The 17,848-nt window shown below is 37.4% G+C and overlaps 1 protein-coding gene across 1 annotated transcript in view; it reads right to left on the bottom strand.

Moving 5' to 3' along the window:
• Positions 1-242: 242 nt before the first annotated feature.
• Positions 243-17,848, bottom strand: part of DIAPH3 (diaphanous related formin 3) — a 203,793-nt gene continuing 186,187 nt past the window's right edge. Inside the window, exon 26 of the mRNA XM_065631897.1 lies at positions 243-502. Within this exon, the coding sequence (XP_065487969.1) occupies positions 243-502 (260 nt within the window). The remainder of the gene's footprint in view (positions 503-17,848) is intronic.

Raw genomic sequence — 17,848 nt, 5'->3', positions numbered from 1 at the left:
CTTTCAATAATTTTCATATGCTCAGTAGGTAAAAACATAATAAGAATCATCTTGCAATTATGCAAAACTGTAGTATCATTTTGTATGGTCTTGCAAACAGTTTAGAAGTAGAGCATTCATCCATAGAGAAGCTGGGAACTCAGAAGTATGTAACGTCAATAATAGAAAATTAGCGCATCTTTAAAGACGCAGGCCATTATAGCTTGGTTTTAAGCTTTGATTTAATCCTTCATATTATTATTCTATAGTGCTCGTAGTCTTGCTAGGAGAGCGTCTACTTCTGGAATGGCTTCTCCCTTAGAAGGAGACCCGATACGATCTGTTTTCTTGTCTTTGTTGCCTTCTCCGTGACAGGCTTCCTTTCTCCCAACAGCTTTGTTCCACGCTGCAGAAGAACTTGTTTCCACATCACAGGTAACCTCTTTGGTGACTGGGCTTCTTGTCAAGTTTAAACTGATACTGTGGTGCGAACATGACTTCTCTAGTTGTCCTTTCTGGTTCTCTGCAGAAGATAAAACAAATAAACCTCGTTTCACTATTAAAATATTCAGTTTCGATATTTTGTAATATAAAGAGACCTCTTGATCAGACAAAATTTTGCATGCAGTTGACATACTAGAAAGGGTAATGATTGCCAAGGATGCAAGACAAAAAATACTATCGCTTCAAAAGCAGTGGGCTTGGTCCCTCGGAATTGATACAGACTTCACATGACTTCATTAGATTAGCATCATACAAAATCACACACAGAGCCTGACAGGGTCCTCCTTTCTAACTGGAGTCAAAGAGACTCAGCGCTTCTTAGTGTCTTCCAAAGTTTTACGTGGTTAATTACATTTTCTACCCATTTTTTAGTTGTTCAAATTTTAAAATGTATTAAAAAAATCTTCCTCTATTCAATAATCCATTGTAATAATTCTTCTCTCCTTTGTGATTTTTAGACAGCTAAGTAATTTTAAGAATTTGCATAACTTGCTACTTTTTTGCAAGACATTATTGGCATTGACTGTCACAAGAAGTTCCACTCAGTTAAAAACCAGGAGCTTTGCTGGATCGATACGTGTTAACAGACAGATTTCTTTTTTGTCCCCCTGCTCCAACCAAGTGACTGTTCTCAAAACCAACATCTGGGTGGTCCCTCTCACAGATTAGTTTTCAAACTTTTTTAAGAACAGGCGTGCTCAATATTCATATAACCTTGAGCAAGGCTTGAAAATGGCTTCAACAAACTTGACATGACATTTAAAGTTTTTTGGTTATTCGCTGAAAGATGTTCCATCATCCCAACAGTAATGACTCTGGAGCACAGGCAGTCATTCATGACAGCGTGTTTTATGTGAGTGCTGAAAATTCCCACCGAAAACAGCTTGTACATTAAAAGGCAGCTGCTGAAGATATTTACTGCACTGTCATTCCCTGACCAGCAGCTCTCGGTGATGGATGAGGATTCTACACACTTTCCTGGACAATCTCAGCAAATTTTGTAAGTAGGATCACCTTTCGGCAAGTGGAGGAAAATAAATACCTTCTTTCTACCATCTCCTAAATCAGATAAACAACTCTTAATTAAAATTTGCTAATAGCCAAATTTTGCATTTAGCAGAAAAACATAATTTCCATTTTATACCATACAAAATAATTTGACCCTGAAGATGCAGCAGTACACATTTCAGTTTTCCTGAATCACAGAAGGCCAAAGATTTGGTATGAACACATCTTTATAATTACATAGAATAAACTCATCATATGTAATTAAAATATCCCTGGTATGTACACTCTTAAATATCCCATTCTACTTCAATATTTGTATTTATTGATTCTGAACACGTATTTGCAGGCTACCTGTATCAATATAAAAATACTAACTGTACCATAGTGCTTTTTGTTTACATTCAATCTAGGGGCAGTGTGAAAAATACGTGGTGTTTTGAAAATCAATACTTTTTTTTTTTAAGTAGAAGAAAACATATTGTCATATAATCAGAGATTATATATAGGTGTTGGACTTTAGAAAAGGCAAAAATAAATTAGGCACTGAAAGTAAGCTTCTCAAGTGTACCAACAACTGAATTTTAACTACTGTGCAGTTCAGTGGAGTCTTTGCCCCAAAATCCTCAAGCATGAGGATCAGTTAGGTATGATGAACTAGACCGAATAACAGAGGTGGTGAACACTTATGAACTGAGGCCTCAAAGTAAAATCCAGTAACATTTTCCCCAGTTTTGGGCAGAGTAAAGTGCCTTAGAATGAAATTTAGAACAGCAAATAGTCCAAGAAAGGATCTGCTGCCCAATAGCTATTAAGATGTTGGGACCTATCTTGTCCCGCTTTGAATCCTGGTAATGGATTTAGCCTTGCAGAAAGGTGCGTCCCATAACTTGCTGCCCACAATCTGGTATTGTTGCATGGGGATAATGACAGAGTAAAGCTGAGTACAGCTGTGTCTTCCCCCCCATGCCTTAAAACAGCAGCAATCCTGTTGATGTTTGTGACTTTCTAGGCATAGACTTGTGAGTGGAGCATTCAATTTGAAGGACCAGAGTCTTTCAGTCTGAGGGGTCCTGCAAAAATGGGAAATGGGATTAGGAAAGTGCCTTAATCACTGGCCAGTTTCTTATTTCATCTGTTCTAAGTCCTCTGCAGTGAAGATGCCACGATTCACTGCAAAAATCACAGTGTCATGCTCTTAGTACATGACACTTTATGCTAGCGATTAGCATCACTTCCTAAATAATGAGAACACTTTGGTCTCAGCCATGCTACCAAAAATACTGAGCAGCTAGTGTCAATTAAAAAAAAAAAAGAAGAAAAAGGAAAGGAAAAGGAAAGGAAAAGGGAAAGGAAAGGAAAAGAAGAGAAAAGAAGAAGAGAAAAGAAGAAGAGAAAAGAAGAAGAGAAAATAAAAGAAGAGAAGAGAAGAGAAAAGAAGAGAAAAGAGGGTTTGGGCACACTATTTAATCTAAATTCAGTTTTATTATCTCAAGTTATTTCAGCTGCTTCCTAAATCAGGTGGCATCTTTACTGTGTATGTTCTTCCAACCAAGGAAGAACTGCTCCATGTAGCATTGCTATGCCCAAATGCATGTCCAATATTAGCAGATGTGTAGGGAGGAAGTTCCCTGCTTTGTAAACTGGCTGTTGGGAATCTCACTTGGAAATACCCAGCTTTGCTAGGTCTGCTCAAAAAGGACAAATATTTATTTACAGTCTTAGATTTCACTGTGGTAAATAAGCACCTAAAGAATTAACTGCTGCGATACTTGAGGTATATATATGTGGCTGGTGGCATTCTCCTTATCAAAGCGAAAGATCACTTCCGCAGAAGTCGAAGTATAAAATTAGTTAGGTACTAGCATGGTGAAAAGTCTTACTAATTCCTCAGAAATATTAATGTCTACACTGCCAATTTTTTTAATTTTAATCAAGCAGGAATTAATTTGTATTAAGCTCAAATGCTTAAACACCCTGTACTGCTTCACGCACTGATTCAAAACTTGCATGTGCTGGTGATTTGGTACCACATCCATTTCACTGTCTTGACTTGGGATTGTGACGGCACCTCCCTCAAATCCTATGCTATAGTGGTAAAACCAAAGAAGTGCATTTTCAACCTATAACTGCTGAGATCGGTGTTTAAAAAAACAATGCACCTTGCATGTGAATTTAAAACTACATGTCTACAAGCTGCTGCAGGTTAGCATGTAACTTTGATCACAACAGTAGAAGAGCTGGACTTCCTTAGTTCAGTGTGATAAAGGCTATAAAACATATAGTTATTTACGTTCAAGAAAAGCCTCAAGTTGAGATTAACTGACAAAGCAAGCACAAGAATAAACAGCCATTAATAGATTTCTGTTAGAAATTAAAACCTTTTGAACCATCAAAGTAATTAAGTTTTGGAATGCACATTTATAGAAAGGAGAGCAAAAACCCATGAGCAGTTATAATCAGGAATTTGATCTGTTTCTGAAGGCAATATTTGATGTGGCTGCCTGCAACGGCAAGGAGATGGTTAGTGACATTTGCCACTATTTTAAACCTATGTTTTTAGAACAAGAGCACTCACAGAAACTCCACAAACCATACATTATCAGACTTTTCCTAAACTATTTTGAACCATCACATCATAGACACACAAAAATTTGGTTTGTGCTTTTAGCAGTAAACTATATTTGAAACAAATTGCAGAATAAAATAAATGTATTTACACACACACCTTGGTTTGAATACACTTTTAAAGAATTTAATATAATTAAGTTATAGAAGGTTAAAATAAAACTACTAATGGAGAGGCACTTCTACATGAAGTCTTGTTAAGAAGAAAGCTTACATTTCTGGAGATGCACTATTTGTCCACCTACTGTAGTAAGATGTACCTTCCGGCAGTAGCAAGACAAAAAAGAAATCAGACATTAAAAATCACTGGATAAAGACAGAACTTATGAATTTGCTGTATATATTAGAAGTAGTTGAGACAAGTTTCGAATGTTTGGTCACTTTTATCGGTCAAAAACTGTCATTCACCTGTATCATAACAATCACTACGCAGATTAAAAAAAAAGCAAAAACTTTGAATTTACGTGTAAGTTTTCTAAACACTGGGGTGAGAAGACATTTACTCATAACAGTTTTGACGTTACTGCTCCTGAATGTTTCCAGGCACAGGTTAGGCAGAGATTGCGTTGTACACTAAAGTCTCTGTGTCCAGATTCCATGACATTTAAATCTTTTTCTTTCCCTTGTTCAATATCTAACTCTTGTGGGTCCTTCAGACCTATTAAAATTCAGTTTTTGCAGATAGGAATTTCCTGAACAGGGCTGTTAATCAAAACCATTTTGAAATCATCGTCCTACAACCTAGAGCCAAACAGCTACTATTGCATAGATACAAGCCTTTCAAAATTACTTTGATTAAGAGCAATGGTCAGGAAATTCACTTGACAGAAAATTGCATTTAATAGATTTCCATAGTTTAAACAGTGTCCTAGTATAGAATAACTTAAAATGATATGCTTATAATCTATCCAGAAAAAAGAAATTGTGCACTGGCATATGAACAACAACAAAAAAAACCCCAGTAGTATGAGACCTGCCTGCTGTGAACTCGGGGAAACAAAATATAATCAGCTGGAGATTTTAAAATCCTGCATAATCCTGTTATCTTACCTTTAACAGAGAACAACAATGATTGCAAGAGACTCACTAAAGCAGAGACACAGATTTTTAAAGAATGATTAATAAATATTGAAAATAAAAAAGGACTTTGAAAAGCTTTATTTTATGGCATAGTTTCTCAATAAAAGTCTTGATACTAATGACAAATTCAGTTTTTATGTAAACACTTGTACACCGATTGAAAAATAAAGTTGCAAATACAATAAGGAGAACTGCATTACATGGCATTATATGCTTGTATTACAGTCATAAATCTCAATGTGGGGCATGACAAAATCATAACATAAGAAAGAACAATTGCAGTTACAACCTCATTACATCTTTTACCAAGTTAACAGGGAAAAATGCTCAAAAACCCAGTGGAATATTTCTGATCTCTCTGGCTTGTGCTCCATCTGCTATATCACATTCCTGAAGCTATGTCTATGCTGAGATTTTCCAAAGACAACACATATCAACCTTCCCACCAATGCAAATTATTTTTACACTGCAAGCCATGATGGTCCTGTGCTAGAAGATACTCTGAGGGCACGCCTCCATGCCAAATGGCTTCGGTTTAGAAAAAATAACAGCCCAAGCTACAATGCCCACCACCGGCTCCCCAGTGAGGTGCCACAGTTTGTCTCTGGTTCCCTGTCCCTGATGTGTGGAACTGAAAGTCAAGGTAAAGCTACACCACCACATTTGTGCTGCACTCACGCGTTTTCCCAGCAAAACACCAGCGGAAAAGAGCATGTATTTTCTGCCAGCAGTGCGATGTGCTGGTTCTGGATGCAGCTGTACAGCATTCACACAGCTGGAATGCCTGCAGCACTCCAGTCTCTGTCTGGAAATCCCGTCCATCTTCCATAAATTACACTGACTGCACCATCACGCACTTCCCAGTGCAGCCTTAACAAGTATATTTGGATGATGGTCACATCCTCATCAGTGAGGATATCAGTGTATACCCCCAAACACTCCACCTAAATAAACAGAAGCCCTTGATAAGCTAGTCTGAAGTTGTTCCTAAAGTTTCTTTGCTGACACCAAAGTATCAATATAAAGCATCTTGGTGCTTTGCTGGAGGTATGAGGAAAACAGCAAAACAGTTTCGAAGTGTGAACTGTTTTTTTCTGATATGAACCGGGCAAAATGTTCAGATGTTTCAGATGGTTGAGATTTACTCGAACTCTCATTTTGAAAGGCTGAATATGACCACTCTTGGCAGATGTTCTGAGGACTCTTGTTTTTCAGTTCAGGACAAGGTGGAGGTTCTGATTTCCCACTTCAGCTGCATGTAGCTTTAGCTCTAAAGTAGACAGCTGGATCAGGTGTAGGTGGCAAAGTTTTGGTAGCAGGGGGGCTGCAGGGGCCTCTGTGAGGAGAGGCCAGGGGTTGCCCCATGCTGGACACAGCTGGTTCCAGAGGGCTCCAAAGGACCCGCCACAGGGCACAATTGAGTCTGTCACCCCTTTACGCCATTAGCTGCCTCACTGATGGGACTGTCACCTGCTGTGATAATCAGGGGGTGGGAGAGGGGTGTGGAGTGAAGCCAAGCCTCAGAAAGCACAAGGAGTGTGTTTTCTCTCGATGTTTTGATTCTTTTTGTTTCATTTTGGTTTTGTTTGCAAATACTCAAACCAGTAGTTATGTATATATACATATTAAAAATCGGCAATAGATTACTTTTCCCGAAGTCAAGACTCTTTTGCCCATGACAGGAACTGGTAAGTGATCTCCTGTCCTTTTCTTGACCCATGAGCTTTCCTGCCCCTGTTGTTGCTGTTCCCCTCCCTGACCCAACCAGCCAAAGGGGGAACTGAATGAGCAGCTGGGAGGGAGTTTGGCTGCAACCAGAGACCAACCCACCACAATACCTTAGAGATAAGGTGATTCATCTGTCTTTTTAGCATGCCCTATTTTAAATTTTTCAATTTAAAAACTACACCTACTCTGAAAATTGACATTTTGAACTTCTACATTGCAAACTCTTTGCTTTCTACTATCAGAAATACCAACAAGAAAATAATTAAGTCTTGTTTTCCTCTCAAGTATGAAATGAGGGCCTCACGTCCTGCACTGACCCCCCATTTTTCTTAGAGTCTAAGACACTGGACAGTTGCAAGCTCTGAGTTTTTTCAGGCACCCATCTTTCCTTAATGCCTTTTATACAGCCCAAAGTTGGCCTTCTGAAATCCATTCCCAGACCTTGGCACTGGTGTAAGAACAGAACAAGACCAAATCGTCTTTCTTAAAAGCCTGCCTTACCACCCAGAAGCAGAATTTAGACATAATATGAAAGACTGCTATTGCTAGAAGGTCCGTCTCTATTACATAGCATCACTCATGAAAAATGGGATAGGTCCTTGCTGGATAGTATAATGGAAAATACTTTAAATATTTTTTATTGCTACTTTTTATTAGTTTCATATTTTTTCAACAATTTCTGTGACTGACAAGGGTAGGATTGGAGAATGTCCCTGAAATATTAAAGGAGTGCTGTGTGTTGTTATGATTTATTTCAGTTATACCCTGCAGCCCCAGCCCTAACACCTAAAGGAGTGGTACCTGTACTCAAATGATCTTTGCTTGATAAGTAATTTCTTATACCTTAGTATTTCAGGCTAAATGCTCACAACTTGACTCATCTAAAGCAGACAATAATCAATGAGGCATGGAAAAGTGTTACTGCTTTTTGGAACATCTAAAAATATATTTTTTAATGCACATTTCATTTAATAGTTGCTGCTGTTCTTCACTTTTGTGTTAAATATGGTGCGAAACACAAGGAATAAACACTAATCGCTAAGATCAATTTAGATTAGACAAAGTCTCCAGAAACAGTAAATATAGTTTTATTTTGTTCATTTCATAGGCAAGAGTAGAGAATGTCAGCACTAAGTGAGGCTAGCATAGAGGAATTAGAGAGACTAAATTTCAAAGAAAATCAGTTACAAACTGTGAGCAAAGTAATTTGTGACGAGAGGAACTATGCTGGACCAGCTCCTTTTCACTTGGCCCTAAAGCAAAGCCTTTCAAAATTCTTCTAATTTCTTGCCTACCCACACCTTCTCAAATGCTACTTTAAGCTCCTGTTGATCACTCCATTCAATCTTTTTCCTGTCTTTTCCAAATGTACTTTGCATTTGCTTTGAGTTAGGACTAATTTCTCTGTTTAAACTTACATATTCTCACCTCTAATATGGGAATGACTTTTGTTACAAGAGATGCAACTTTAAGTTACTGGGATTTAAATGAAAGTCTTGAGTGCCTGTCAAGATGAAAAGAGAACAAAAGCTTGGATCAGACTACTGACAGAAGTCACACAAGGTTTTTTATGTAAGCAAGAGAAGAAACCTCTGAAGGTGTTTGATGGCTAATTCAGATTTAGGAGTTTGGTATCCTCCTTATCTCACATTGAATTACAGTGACTATTCTGTGTCTTCTCACGCATCTTTCCCCAAGTGAAAGCACGTTTGGGAGTTTCTAGAAAAATGCAAAATGGAAACGTCTAAAATAGAAACCTATTGGTCATTTTTGATTTTTAGAGCATGTTTTGAATAATTCTTAAAAACAGAAGTGTGTCTCTTAACTTCAAAATTGATTAATAATTTGGTGTAACTTTAGTATTAATAAATAATAAATTAATCTTCTTATTTATGTTGTGATGTAGGGGGTTGAAAAGAGAAATATTGATCTACATGGGTACCCAGTGGCAGTGGGTCTTCAGGCAATGGTCAGAAATGTTAGGCAGTCTAGGGGTTTAGGGGCTTTTTCCCGAGGTACAAATAGAATAAACATCTACTTTTTGTCTTCTTGAAGTCAGGAAACGATCAGGAAATTATAATGATAAAACTGGAAGGTAACATATTTAGGCTATTTTAAATTCTTGAAATAATGTGGTTTCTTTTTTTTTTTTTACTTTATTGACAAGTATTTTGTATCTTGCCATTGCAAACCCTCTTTAGAGTTAACAGAGACTCAAAAATGATGACTATACAAGTTAGTGATCTGTGACATGATACATAGAGGTCCATAGTATAAAACTATCCTCTGTTCAGCCAATGATAATTTATGTAGATCCTGCATTCTAAACTGCTACTAATGCCTTCGAGCAGTAGACATATTTAGTCTCCAAACCTGTCTGCATAGCATCTACTTATAGACGAATATTGCTTTCAAGGTACACTTTCATAAAGAATTTCAGGAATATGCATAAGGACTGCTGCCATCAAAGGAAAGTCACTGGCAGCTGCAATGGGTCATGATAAGTAATATGCTGATGAAAATAACCCAAACAGACAGGAAACACACAATTTGTCTTCTTTTACTAAAGCCTCCTACTTTTGGAAAATAAAAACCCCAACAAATCCAAACAACAAGGCAAGTCTTACAGACTGACCTGATGTTTATAAGATTCCATTCAGTGTGGTTATAAATAACGTTATTTCTCTTAAGTATTTACTATTTAGCATAAACATTGAAAAAACCTATGTAACTATATTTAGTAATTGCCTTTAAAGTTTAACACTAAATCATTTAAAATCAAGAACAACGGATCAGAAATGTTTAAAAGCTATTCCCTAACTAACCTAATAACTGCTACAAACCCATAGAATTTGTATTTCCTATTTTTACATCAGCAATCACAGTATTGGTAGTCTTCATTGCCTGAAGGTAGAGCATGAATATTTTGTAATATCAGATCAAACCAATGGGAAAAAATGTCTTTCCCTCATCACCTGTTGCCCCTCTCTCCTAAGGAATCAACCTGCTTCTAAGGGAAAGGGGGATCTAGGATCTACGGAGTCCTGCAAATATTTTTGGGAGCAGCATAAAGATGAAAGGCTAGAGCAGAAAGTAAATTAGGTGGGAGCTGAGTTTAACCATTGAGCGGACACACAATTTTCTCATATTCCCGTAACAGGTACTGGACCAATGTCCTAGGGCAGTTCTTTCCCACACAGGTCACAGTCACAATGGGTTTTCATTCAATGTTATCCAAAATATTGCAAGAATAGCATAGGGCTCTCAGGGTCCTCTTATTTTAAAATATTTTTAAAGCAAGTCTCTGGAGGGAAGCAGGGCAACAGAGAGCACTGCATGCTGTTGTTGCTATGACAAGTGGGAGTGTAGCAACTTACTAACCTGGAAAAGTATTTATGAGAACTTCAAAAACTAAGTAGATTGAAAAAATATTTACACAATGCTGATGTCAGCTTAAAGATATCTGTGCTTCTTTATAGAATAACAGAATAGTTTGGGTTGGAAGGGACCTTCAAAGGTTATCTAGTCCAACCCACTTCTCAAAAGGACACAAGCGAAAACCTGACTGAGAAGTTTAACCTGTTTAAACTAACATCCAAGATTGCCTTCATATATACACTGGGGATGGGATGAAGCCAAATCATCTTAGTTCATGTAACTTCAAATATTTGAGCATTACTATCATGGTCCTTTCTTCCCTCTGACAAAGCTCTGCAGAAAACAGTCAAAAGCATGTTATCAAGGGGACTGAAACTGCATAGCAGGAAATAGTAAATATTCAAGAAGATGCTCACACAAAACTAAGTATCGGGAAATAAAGGCAGAAGAAAAGTGATTTATCTTCCCCTTGCTCTGCAAGAATGCGTATTTATATCCCTTTGACAATTCTTCTCTCTCTGTTTATATGAAGCTCTAATTAATGCCATGTGCTTTCACTTAATTATTTCCTTTCTTTGGGATGGACTGTAACTAGGCCTTCCTCATGTGTGGAGAGAGATGGGATATAAAAAAATGTTTCTACTCCACATTTCATCCAGCAACAACTGTACTTTGCAAGTGTGACAAATTGCTTTGAAAGGGACGAGGATTTCAGAGTGTGAAAGAAGAATTATTTTTTAAAGATGGCTTTTACTGACTCTTCCTGATATCACTGATTTATCCTACGAGACAAATTCAAGACACATTGTCATGGGTAATTAATCCAATCATTGTGAATTCAAAATGCCCTGTTTAACATCATTAATGGCATGCATTTTTCACGTGATGAACATATTTACTGCACTATATTCTAACAATTAGACACTTAGCAGCTACTTTGATATATAAAAAACATCAGAAGCCACCTGTAGCATTTCCAGCTTCCTCTTTTCCTAATCAATTGCTCGCAATTACTATGTAGCGATAACCAGCTAACAGAAGTTAATTTTGCTATGTAAGAGAGGATTTTTTTAACTTCAAGAAATCTAAGACACAACACATCTTTGTCCTTACAGAAGAAGCCTCTCTCTCACTTACTGAGGAACTTGGAAAGAAAATATTAAGCAAAATATGAAAAAATAAAGGAGACTGAAAAACCGAACCCTCTATGCTCACTGTGAAATCAAGACAGAAGGCAGTAAGACCTCCCAAGTCACTGAAACAAAGGATTCTTACATGTAGACTTTATTTTCCTTTGTCTGTGCTGACTTATGAAGCAGCCTTACAAATCTGTTTAGCTCAAAAGGTGACATTAAAAACAAATGGTTAGAGATCATCATGGTATATTAATTATGCAAAAGAAGCCAAACTGAATTTGATCAGAAACAGTAGACTCCAAACAGGAAAAATCTTTTTTTTTTTTTTTTTTTTTTTTTGACACAGTTAAGAAAACATTTATGATAATGCCAGAGCGTCTGCTGATTACAGCCAAAGCTGCAGGATGTCAACATTAAATCACTGAACCATCTTGACAGCTTCTGGGTATTCGACTTTCATTCTAATAATCATTTGCTGTGAAATTTACCCAAATCTGAAAATTATCCATAAAATGTTTACAAGTAATATAGGCAAGAGTAAATAAAGCATACACAAAATTGATTTGCATCTGAAAAAACTTATCTAAAATGGATGTTCAGCACTCAGACATTTCAGAGCTGCATGTAAACTGGTAAATCTCTAAAAAAGACTAAACACTTTAAGAACAGAATATATTTTTATCATCCATTTCCTATCGATTGTGACCTATCACTTTTTTTGTTTAGAATTGTTAGCATGCTTATTTGTTTAAGATAAACACAGATTAGCCATTTGAAGGCAGCCTGCACCCTTTAAAATCAATTTTTAATTCCTGACACCTGAGGATTCTACACAGAACAATATACTTCATTGTAAAGCTCTAATTGATGCATCTCTGTGCTGCAGAGGGTGATTACTTGAATAATAAGTATAAGAGACGTGTGATCTGGTTGCTAAGCAAATGTAAGAGAAAAACCCCAAGAAACAACGTAACAATGAATCAAGGTGTGATGACGGGATAATTATTCTATGAACTGTCATGTTGAAGGACTCACAGAACATTGACCTGCACACAATCACACACCAGACGATTGCCTGAGAGGCAATTAAAATAATAACACACATGTCCAGTCAGTCACACAGAAAAAAAATATATGCCTAACTTATTTCTCTGTAGTATTCACGGTCAAATGCATTCTCATGTTAAATGTAAATGCTTGAACAGTGCAAGAATTCAGAGGACAACAGATTACAGCAAAGACCGCTGAAGTTTATCTGAATTAACATTTGTGCTTTTCTTTCTTCAATTACTCTGGGTATTTAACAAAATAGTATTCATGCTATGACACATTAAAGCATAAAATCTGGGAACTGACTTTATGAAGGAAATTGGAAAAAAATTTAACCCCTTCAAAACATGTTTAAAGTTGTAATGTAACACATTAAAAAAGAATTACTGTTGTGGTGGGTTGACCCTGGCCAACAGCCAAACATCTGTCTGGCCTCTGGCTCACTCCCCTTTTCCATGGGGTGAGGAGAAAATGGAAGGAAGGTGAGAAGACTCATGAACAGAGATAACGACATTTTAGTACCGACAGCAAAAGCTGTGTGTGCTAGCGAAGCAAAATAAGGAGTTCATTCACTATTTTCCATTGGCGGGCAGATGCCCAGCCACCTCCTAGAAAGTAAGGCCTCCGTTGCCTGGGAAGACTAATGCCATAAGCACAAACCTTTCCCCTTCCTCCTCCTTTCCCTGAGTTTTTATTGCTGAGCGTGACCTCATACGGTACGGAGTACCAGGTTGGGTCAGTTTGGGTGAGCTGTGCTGGTTGTGTCCCCTCCCAATCTCCTTGCTGCGTGTGTTTTGGGGATGGAGGGAGAGCAAGCCTTAGTGCTGTGCAAGCACTGCTCAGCCATAGCCAAATTGCTGGTGTGGTATCGCCCCTGTTTTTAGTCACTAATACAAAGCAGAGCAGCACATGGGCTGCCACGAAGTTAACTCCAGGCCAGGCACAGCCTGTAAAACTGCAGATATTGTCACAACTCTGTACTCACTCAGCTGACATTGTATATCTAAATCTGATGAAAGCTGTTCACATGACGGTTTTAAGACTTTCAAGGCAGACTTTAGCACAATTCCTTTTTTCACACAATCACAGAACATTAGGGATTGGAAGGGACCTCAAAAGATCATCCACTCCAATCCCCCTACCGGAGCAGGAACACCTAGGTGAGGTTACACAGAAGGCGTCCAGGCGGGTTTGAAGGTCTCCAGAGAAGGAGACCCCACAACCTCCCTGGGCAGCCTGTTCCAGTCTTCCGTCACCCTCACCATGAAGAAGTTTCTTCTCAAATTTAAGTGGAACCTCTTGTGTTCCAGCTTGAACCCATTAGCCCTTGTCCTATCATTGCTTGTCACTGAGAAGAGCAGGCTTTTGTTCAGTTGTTCACTGTATCAGTTTATATTGGCACACATCCCTCTACAAGCCAAGAGTTTAGTTCCAAGCACATGGAAAAACACAGACCTGTAGGAGAGCGTCCAGGAGGGCCATGAAAATGATCAGACCTACAGAGCTACTGTCCTCTGAGGACAGGCTGAGAGAGTTGGGGTTGTTCAGCCTGGAGAGGAGACGGCTCTGGAGAGACCTTATTGCAGCCTTTCAGTACTTAAAAGGGGCCTATAAGAAAGATGGGGACAGACTTTTTAGCAGAGCCTGTTGTGATAGGACAAGGGTTAATGGTTTTAAACTAAAGGAGGGGACATTTAGCCTAGACATAAGGAAGAAATTGTTTATAATGAGGGTGGTAAAACGCTGGCACAGGTTGCCCAGAGAGTTGGTAGATGCCCCATCCCTGGAAACATTCAAGGCCAGGCTGGATGGGACTGAGCAACTTGGTCTAGTTGAAGACGTCTCTGCTCATTGCAGGGGGGTTGGACTAGATGGCCTTTGAAGGTTCCTTCCAACCCAAACTATTCTATGATTCTACCCCAGAATCAAATCTGAGCAATGCATTCTGCATTTCCTTCTCACATGTAAATGTGCAGACACACTTGAACTGCCTTTAAACCAGCCATTGTCAGTTTTGCTCATGGCAGAAACATTCTGTGCTCAGTCTGTGCTCTTCAACCTGCTTTTTGGGTGAGCTTTGCCAATTGTGTGGAATCACTGATGGTTAGTACTTTGCAACTATATAGATTATAGATGCCTACTCACTGTAGACAAAAAAAAAAATCCTAAAAACCAACCTATTTCCAGGACCAAGCTAGTCTGTGATGGAAACTGCTTGATTGCTCAGAAGAGGAAGTTCAGAAATGGCCTCACATTTTTCCCCCCACTTTTATTCCCTATGTAACTGAAGATACTAGAAGAGAGCAAATTAGGAGAAGTTCTGTGGATGCTCTTAAAACATTTAAGACCATTGAGAATACCTGAGAAGATTTTTTGGAACACAAGGTAAGCATGCAGTTTATGTGTACATAAATTCATACAGACTAGCATGTCCACAGGTTACTCTCATGTCATATATAGGCACTATCATCGCACAATTCTAAAAAAAAAAAAGAAAATTTTTTTTCTGCCACCATATTCTAAAGAGATGCTAAAATCACCCCTTAGGAAACACACTACGTACAATAATTATCATAATGACATTTCTTTCTACAGTGAATTTGTTCTGTAAACACATTGCTAGCTCATCAATTAAGTTACTCGCTCATACTATATATGCTAGAGTCATATTCTCAAATTTCTTCTAGCATCTTCATTAGTGCTCATTTCAAAAGAGTAATGCTATACCCGACTAGCTTTAAATGCTAAGAGGGAAAACTAAAGCTATTGAAAAATGTCCCAATGTTCATCAGCTCACTGTGGTCTAAGTAAATTTATTAAAATGCAAATCTCAAGCATTTTAGTATTAATTTCAAAGTAACATCCTATGGGAAAAATACAATTTTCAGTTTTGTGTAATAAAATAATACCACTTACAAATCTAGATTTTCAACATAAGCCAGCAGTGTTAAGACTAACAATTCAGCAGACCAGACCCTAAAGACATTTGTAAAAATTTTGGAGCAAAAATAGTACACCAGATATTTATATATTTTTACTCCAGAAACATCTTAACTGAGGAAAACTAGGCAGAAGGGAGTGGAGAAGGGAGAATATCCTCTACCTCTAAGAATTCAGTTATTGCAATCAAGAATTTGACATTTTCTCTTAAAAATGTTTGCTTTTTCTGAGGTTACTAACCACACAGACTTTTTCCCGTACGTTAAGCTTAAAATCAGGACAGTTTCGATATGCTGAAGTGGATTTAACTCTTTCGTTATCTAAGAGTATACAGCTTAACCCAAAAGTTTGGTTACATTTGTGTAGGTACACTTCCCTTTCATTTAAATTAACAATTTTGGGGGGTTTTGGTGGTAATGAATACTCTAAATTAAATTTAAAAGTTAAATTTCAAACCTGAAACCACAAATCTAACTGGGCTTATTATAATTACAGCTATGAAATACAAATAATTCATTGAGTACAGATACATATGTATTGCAGCTACAGAAACAAAAGCAGCTCTTTTCTTCAGTGTTGTATAAAATTATATGAAACAAAGGCATGCTTAGACCTGTGTGTCCTTGTGCCTGACCAAAGGCCCTTGATCCCAATGTGAGATTCACTGGACCGAAAGGATTTGTGCTGGTTGCCTTGGGCTCCCTTCCAGTCAATGAGGAGAAACAAGCACTTCTGAACTGCGCTTCATTTCACCCTAATGTAGATACTTTAAACGGGTAAAGAGATCTCACGGTAACTCACTCACAGGTGAATGCCTGCACTCCAGACATCTAAAGGTAACTTCTACATCTGGAAGCTTCTGACTTTTGACTGCAGCAAAGTCTGTGTGAAAGGTGGATTTCCCAGTCTGGACAGTGACAGCAGATTGTAGAGATCGTATGTTCTCTACGAGGGAGGACAAGGTGCAGATCCAGTGATTTTAAAGCCTGACAGAACATTATGGGTCTCCCTCTCACCATCTGTTTAACACGAACTATAGAATTTCAGTTTTTTCTGGTTGCATAAAGACGACAATTGAAATAAAATATCTTCTGGTTACTACAGTGAACGGTTTGGATATAAACAAGGGAATTCTCTTTTGTATATTACAGATCGACAAGAACAGTAGCTGTGAAAGTTGCCATTATTAGGCACACTGCTCAGCCATTACCCATCATTTTTTTTTTCCTTTTTAAATATACTTCATGTTCACTAACCTTTTTCTTAAGTAGACATAGATCTTACGGTTAAGTTCCTATCTCTTACAGATTTGTGATACCAATACTTTTGTGTAGTTTTGCAACTTTCTGACAACCTTGAAACATTCTGCATTTAAAAACAGAAAAAAACCATATTCCTACTTCTACATTGGTATATGGAATCCTGCCCTTCACATGAAAATAATCACTGCTTTAAACTGAAGATAGCTTAGATTTAGTCTTGGCCATGCAAAACTTATAAACTGCAATAGTGTACATTCAAACTTAAGAATCTCACATCCATAGAGGACTAAGTGTTGGACTTTAATATTTAGGGATGAAGATATATGCTTTGTATGGCAAGGCAGTTGTGTGATTTTAAATATTACTCAGTCCTGTGTGTTTGAATTTTTGTTAAGTAAGATAGATAGCTTAGTAGATGAAAGAATTAAAGGAAAAGTTATTTGAATCCCATGAAAATATTTTATGAACTCTCAAAAAAGAAGTCCCATAACAGTTCTTGTGCAGTGTATGCAGCAAGATAAAGAAAAAAGAATAAAAATAGTATGCAGTCATAAAAACTGTAACAGCACCTGTTATTCATCACTACTTTAATTCATATAGTCTCATTTCTATTCAAAATAAGTAGTAAACAAAATATTTTCATTGGATCTTATAATCATATTTTATGCATATATTCAAGATTATTTGCATCTCGCTTGTAAACACACTAAATGTGATGTTAAATTTGAATTATTCCATAAAACATAAAGCTAAAGAATTAGTAAAGAAAAGCATTAAGGTTCCAACATGGGAAAGGCAAGAATAAAAATAAAAACAACACACAAAGTTCTTTTTGGTATGAAATAAACACATACAGTTACTTCAGACTCGGTCTTCTGAAGAGACTATTTCGATTAGGCTTTTCGCTATGTTTAATAGACTTTTACACTGTATTCCATCTTTCATTCAGAAACAAATTCAAATGACCTACACCCATCAGAATTAAAATAAAAATGCCATTTCCCTCATTGGATTATGCACGGCTCCATATTATTTCATGCATGCAGGAATGACCGTGACATGCAAGGATCCCACTGAAATGCATTTCAAATTTAGGAGACACCTTTTTTTATAGGCAAGTACATAAACTATTTTAGGTGGCTGAGGTTGTTTTGTACT

The sequence above is a fragment of the Caloenas nicobarica genome, chromosome 1, assembly GCF_036013445.1.
Source record: "Caloenas nicobarica isolate bCalNic1 chromosome 1, bCalNic1.hap1, whole genome shotgun sequence".
Taxonomy (NCBI): Eukaryota; Metazoa; Chordata; class Aves; order Columbiformes; family Columbidae; genus Caloenas; species Caloenas nicobarica.
The sequence above is the reverse complement of the archived record's forward strand: the minus strand, read 5'-3'. Positions and strand labels throughout refer to the sequence as shown.